Source organism: Cyprinodon variegatus, unplaced genomic scaffold (genome assembly GCF_000732505.1).
Source record: "Cyprinodon variegatus isolate N-32 unplaced genomic scaffold, C_variegatus-1.0 Scaffold109, whole genome shotgun sequence".
Lineage (NCBI taxonomy): Eukaryota > Metazoa > Chordata > Actinopteri > Cyprinodontiformes > Cyprinodontidae > Cyprinodon > Cyprinodon variegatus.
The window spans coordinates 1,151,634-1,158,388 of record NW_015150562.1 but is presented as its reverse complement, the minus strand read 5'-3'; the positions used below and the strand labels follow the sequence as shown (position 1 = coordinate 1,158,388).

Here is a 6,755-nt window from a genome sequence, read left to right as displayed (position 1 = left end):
AGTTTACAGAAAATAAAACTTAAGTTGATGAGATATAAAAAAGCATTCAGTCCATATGTCAAAAGCAGCGTAACTTAATTCAGCACTTGATTAATGATTCGGCATCCATGTGACTCACTTTCACCCACCTGTTAAATATCACATCAGTGAGACTGAGGAAGGAAAAACAAGGACTGAATATGTGGCTTCTTGAATGCTGCCAAGTCGGAGTGGTTTATATGGTCTGTTTTCTGCAAATGAAAGGATGTAATAAGAAGGTGGCAGAGGCATGAAAACCTGACATTGATTTGTGAGAACTTTGAGGCTCCACAGAGTGGAGCAGTCTCCACCCCTACACGGCTGTCATTGAATCCCTTTATTTTCCTACATATTAACACATGCGTGATAATAGCTCTTCCAGAAAAATGTACATGTATATTTGCATATGTTAATTTCATTCATGCTTTTCTTGAGGACTGGTTTTGGTTCATAATTTAATAATAAACCTACAATCTTTGTGCTGTCACAATGTATTCATGCATTCTTATTGTTGCAGGAGTTAGGCCTCAAAATGTGGCCTATGGGAGGGCCCTGCCAGCTCGAGGTACAGCACTTCTTAAGATATTTTTTGTCTATTTTATCAAAAGATTTAATCCTAAAGGGGAAAACAAATAGTAGAAAATCAAAATGACCCCTTTATCATCATAATTTAGAAACATATGTATCTAGTTTCTGTTTTTCTGTTTTGTTTTAGGTGTTGGTATTGGAGTTAAACCTGGAGGTCAGTCTTTTAATATGTATCCATTAATAGGAGTTCTATATTAATTCAATTATTCTTATTGGCATGCTTCAATTTCTTTTATTTGGAGTAGAAAAGCAACACATGTTTGTAATGCAGCTGAAATAATCTAACTTATTTTTTATTATGGTTATAATATTGTTTTTCATAACATTCATTCATTCTTATTTTTATATAAATTAATGAATGCAGCACCTTTTCTCTCTATATAGTAACAGTATAAAAGTTAATGCTACTTTGTTAATGTTCATCTGAGCCGGCCTGCTGTTGGATGCTCCCTTTAGTTTCCACACCATAATTATTTGTGTTAGAAATATTTCTATTTTCTATCTTATAGATAAGGGAAAGTGACAACTTTAACTGGCATCACATTAAAAAGACTAAACCCAAAGGAACATCTTTTTATTACTTTCATGGCCCATGCCTGACTTTGTGTTGCCGTCTTACATTCAGCAGAATCTGAAGCAATTTTAGATTTTGAAATCGGTCAGAAAGTGTCAAATTTAAGATGTACATCATTACCGACAAATCAAACTCAAAAGTTTCAAAGCAGTTTAAATGAAAGCTTTGTCAACTTTCTTGGCATCCAGTCACTTATGCATAGTTGCTCTCACAGTTGACTGTGTTGCCTCGCTAAGAGATTGCAATCTGAAGATAACCAGCTAAATCTGCTAGATTCCCCTTTAATCTTATATTTAGTAAATCGATAATCAGTAATGATAGACCTGCAGTAGTGTATTTACTAGTCTTTGCACACACAGCAACATAAAGTAATGTATAAATTATATGAAAAACATTTTAGTATAAAATGTTAGGATCTGATTTAACTAAAGGGCTCAATATTTCTGGTTTAGTTGAGACTTTTGAGATTCATTTTAAAAATTTGACCTTTTCTAAATATTTAGCAATGTCTATTAGCTAACACTCCTTGTTAACTCATGGATAAATGCCATCCACTGGCACAGCGCAGCTGTAGCAGTATTTTATTTTATTAAAATATGTCCTCTGACAGACTTTTCCACCAATGGATAATAGAATGTCTGTTCGCACACAAAGAAATCTAGGAAGTTGCCACAGGGCATAAAAAACAACCTACTAAACAAAGAAACACATGAAAAATTCTTGAAAAAAAAACTGTCCTCTTTTCCTTTAGTTACCGGAGCCCTTGGAGCAGTAGGAAACCGATATGGTACAAAAGCAATGAAGACTGGGAGTATGTTTTGTTTTAGACAATAGCTATTTTTATTAACTATTAAAAAAACATATTTATCTGTTTATTTTTTAATCACAGTTGGTCGTTATCCTGGGGCCCACCTTGGTGTTGGTAAGTTAAGTCAAAGCAAATCAAAGAATAAATTGAAAGGTTAAATCAATTTTTTCTATCGCCCTATTTTTTTTTACAGAAAGCAAGAAGTTATTTTTTTACAGTTTAAGACAAATTTTTGAGCCAACCTGTTTAAACACAGCTTTGAAAACAGCTGTGAACTAGACACACATTGTAGTTTCCACTGTTCTCCAGGAGGCTACAGATCTCTTGGATTAGGAGGAAGAGGAGGCCTGAGGCCGGGTGGATATGGAGCCCATGGAGGCTACGGTAGGTGATAAGGCCCTAAACGTCTCATTCCTTCTCACAACTTTCTCCTCTGTCTCTTTTTAATGCATAATTTGTGTGATTGCAGGTGCCAGTTTGGGAACTGGAATGGGTCTGGGTGCAGGACTTTCAAATGGACTCGGCTTAGGCCTGGGTCAGGGAGGAAAACGTGGTGAGATCAGACAAAGTTACTTACTGGAAAAAAAATGACACAAAAATCATCAACTAGTTGATCATATTTATTCTTATTATGAGACCATAATGAACATCAGACATTAGGCCCAGAAGACACAGACAGAAATGACTAACAATTGAAAAAAAAAAAGAATCCTTTGAGAACACCATTAAAAATATCAATTATATCCCCCAGACAGGAAAGAAAACAAAAAAAACCAAACACATTTAATAACCACTGAGGGAGAAAAAGCTCAGATTCAGAGTGGTTATAGTTTAGACTCTGTTTTTTAAAATCATATCAGTAATGATATTGGTAACTGATGCTGCATGAAGAGCTTCAAGGTCCTTTAGTGGGATTACACTCCAATTGATAAAAGGTGTCAAACCAATGAAACTCCTGCCACTGGCTCTATTTCTACACCAGGGCTTCCAAAAGTAGAGACGGGGACCCCTTAAAGGACATGAGATTACTTTTCACACCGTTGAGATGTGATCGCTGAGGGACAAAATGTCTAATAAAATACATAAATGTGAATATCCCATAAAAAACAGCCATGAAATAAGTAGATTTCACATTTATTTGATTCTCTAAAACACAACCCAACTATTAAAAAGTAAATCAAATTGAATTAAGATGGTAAAATGCAAAATTAAGTTTAATAACTGCTCTAATAATAATAATAAAAAAAACATTTAAGATTATTAGCTAGGTAGTTCAATATAATTGAAAAGATAAATGTATTAAAAAATATATATAATTACTTCAATATATATGAATAAATAAAAAGCAACTCACTCAATATGTATTTTAGGGGCGCCCCAATCTGTTGCATTATTTTTTTGGTGGTACCTAAGATCACAGAGTTCTAAGGATTTATCCAAAAGTATCTTTTGAGTACAATTTTTTTACTTTTTAAAACTTTTTATTCTACAGCCTATGGTGCAGGCCTTGGGTCTCTTCCAGGTAAATAAATATGTTTCTTCCTCTTTGCCTTCATGTTACCTAAATTGCAGTAAACACAAAAAAAGGCATTCCTCCTGAGCAACCCTCTGCTTGCTTGTTATGTACAGATAACATAGTTCTTGCAGATAATTTGATGCAGTAGTCATTATCTCTGAAAACACAGCTGCAGACTGCAAAGTCTTGCCTGATTGAGATATAACTGATTGTTTTCTCTTCTTCACCAGGATATGGAGCATATCCAGGTGTTGGGTACCAAGGCGTACGCCCAGGTTAGTGTTGAATCATGGCTCTATTTAGAACCAAATCACATCCAGCTATGGGTTGCAGAGTGTTTTGCGAGTTCTGCAAATTTCTATATGATACAACTTTTAGTATATTCTTGTGTAACATTGTAGAGCATACTGTTCTCATACTGTCGCAAAAGTTTTGTGCAACTTAAACTATCTATTAGCAATGCACATATTCACTATAAGTAATGTAGGCTAAACCCAGACATTTGTAAAGTCTGCTTTGATTTAAAGAGACACTACAGTTTTCTAATGATGCTGCCACCTGTGGCCAAAATACAAAACAGCAGCAATCATTTGCTTATTCTCGTAGTTCGCTCTCGTAATTAATAAGGGTTTAAAAAAAACAACTTTTTCCACCTTACATGGAGTTGCCATTAGTGTCTAAGTTGAGCTTGATGCTGGTCACTTCTAAGTATAAAAAAAACTCCATCTTGAATATAACTCTTCGATTTGTTGCTAGGTCGGTCCCATTTAACATGGATGTATTTGACGTTACATCTGCAGAACGTCCGGCTGCTCATCAAATTATATTTTAATCGTAAACGGTAAAACAAAAATGCTATTTTTAATATATTGTTCAGTACAAAACTTACATAATATTTCTTTAAACTTTATTGAGTCATTTTATTGATCAAAAGGCTTTGAGAAACTAAAACGATTTGACTCACCAAGACTTCTGTGTTTTCTCTATTTTGTCTGTGTAACACTGCAGAATTATTCAGTTTTCTTGGATCGCCTCAAACTTAATTTTTTTTTATTTTATACAAAATCACATCTTTCCATCATAACATAACCCTTACTGGCTGGTATTTGTGATTGTAAGCCTTCAAAAGGTTTGCATTGGTACTGGTGGATGCATGTTACCAACCTTGTGATATAGGAAAATGTATTTGTAATTGATGTAGCCATTATGTAGACAAATTTTCCCCCTTCTCATTCTTTAAATATCTTTGTGGGGATTTAATATACATGGAAAAGTTTAAATTCTAATCAGTTTTCCTTTGAAGAGTGATGAGACTTCAGAGGTATCATGTATTAAATTTTAACCCAACATTCTCCTCTAAACTGTACTGAATCTGACTAGAGGAAATATCAAAAGCAGGTTGCGTTTTTTTTTTATGCAATGTACTGACTAATGACACGTACTTTTTACATTTGAAGATTTCTTTGTCTTTTCAGTCACTAGATCTTCAACTAATTTCAGACCACAAATGATTTAGTCTTTGGGCCGTTAGTAAAACCTTTTTAAAGCGACATCTATTGTCTGGATGAGGAGTTTAACCGTGCTTGTTTAATGGCCAGTGGGTCTGACCTTGAGGAAACATGCTGACTTTCTCCTGGCCCAAAAGGAAGTTGTGATCGCATGATGATATTTCTCTGCCAGGTGTGTCTGCAGCAGATTTGGGTGGACCTGAAGGGGCAAGTCTGGCAGCTCAAGATTTTAACAGAGAAACAAGCAGAGCTGTAGATCTTGGAGAACAAGAAAGATCACTTGGAGCTGGATTGAGGAGAAGCAGCATCTTTGGTCCTACTGTTCCCAGAATACATGGAAGAATCGAAATTAACAGAAACATCGCATCAAATCATAGGCCTTCATTACCTCTTGATAAACAGAATAAAGTTCCTGGTCTTCCAGCTTTCCAAAAACCATCTCAGGGATATAATAATGGGGGCAGTGAGGCAGTGTTAGCAGGCACTGGTAGTAGGCAGCTTCCTTTTGATCAAGACATCAAAAGTCTGGATTCTTACAGTTCTCCACTTTACAGCCCCAGAGATCCATCAAGTGGAGGAAATCAAGATGCTAAAAATGTTGGACCTTTGGTTGATTTGTCAGAACCTTTGGGCATAAACCCATTAAATGGTAAAATGAGCAAAGGCCGTGGGTGTAAAACTCCTGCACAAGGGCAAGATGTCAATGGCAATGTGTTTTCCACTGTGCAGCATCCAGCAGGGATAAATCCTTTATATGCACCTGCAAACAATGAAGATATTAAAGGACCTCAGGCTCAAGACAAAATTAGGCCCAAAGATGGATTCCAGACATATGATCCGGTCATCCCAGGTGAAAGTAGGACTCAGAATTTGGGTATCACATTAACTGGAGAAGAACAGCAAGTTAAGGGTTCTACCCAAGAAGATGCCAGACATCTTTCTGAAGTTCAACATGTAAACAAAAAGTCAAAACCTCTTCGTATGCCAGGGCAGACTGAGAGGAATACACAGGCAGCAAGTAAGAGAAAAGCTTTGTCCTTTTAACCATTTCACTGTTTAGGAAGATCATATTAACCTTTACAGATTTTCAGCTAAATTCTATCACTTATATTTTTGGAACTAGGAAATTTAAACATTCTTCAAAATTTTCTTTTTTTATATACATATTTCTGGACTTTTGGGCTTGATATTCTTTAACTTCATCAGCAGCAGCTTCATTACAATACAGAGCCCCACAGGGTTATATTCTCAGCCTTTCTTTTTTTTATTAATGCATCCTCTTTCTTTTCATTGCTTTGTGTACAACTTTCCAATTACCTCCAACTGATGGAGTAAAATAAATATTAATACCTCGCGAAACAACATTATATCTTGGATGGAGATAAACTTTCAAAGCCTCAAAGAAAATGAAACTGAATATCATTGAATGCTTACAGGCCATAAGAAACTGTCCGATATTTCTCTACTTAAGGTACAGTTCTTTGTGTTGGTTTTTAACTCACTGTTAGTAGCTATATTTTTAACTATAACTTTGCAGGTATTTATATGAGTAAATTGATGCTCAGTTTACTCATATTTGTATGTTGCTTTCTCTCAAATGTTGTGTTTTCTCTTTTTATTATGTGTATGGGACTTTGAAAGCAGTCGTTTACAAAGGCTTTTTTTATTTTGACCTTTACTGACGTAATCAAAGCCTACATTGCAATTTAAATGGCAGGAAAAGTTGTAATACTCTAAGCATGA

At 35.3% G+C, this 6,755-nt stretch overlaps 1 protein-coding gene across 5 annotated transcripts in view; it reads left to right on the top strand.

Moving 5' to 3' along the window:
• LOC107084772 (glycine-rich protein DOT1-like) overlaps window positions 1–6,755 on the top strand; it is a 16,215-nt gene that overhangs the window by 944 nt on the left and 8,516 nt on the right. For 4 of the 5 annotated variants that reach the window (XM_015374776.1, XM_015374773.1, XM_015374775.1 and 1 more), the window contains exons 2-9: window positions 536–583; window positions 734–760; window positions 1,932–1,991; window positions 2,070–2,102; window positions 2,298–2,372; window positions 2,458–2,541; window positions 3,481–3,510; window positions 3,735–3,779. In XM_015374776.1, coding sequence (XP_015230262.1) covers window positions 536–583; window positions 734–760; window positions 1,932–1,991; window positions 2,070–2,102; window positions 2,298–2,372; window positions 2,458–2,541; window positions 3,481–3,510; window positions 3,735–3,779 — 402 coding nt within the window. The remainder of the gene's footprint in view (window positions 1–535; window positions 584–733; window positions 761–1,931; window positions 1,992–2,069; window positions 2,103–2,297; window positions 2,373–2,457; window positions 2,542–3,480; window positions 3,511–3,734; window positions 3,780–6,755) is intronic. The other variant, XM_015374774.1, reaches the window with a different exon arrangement.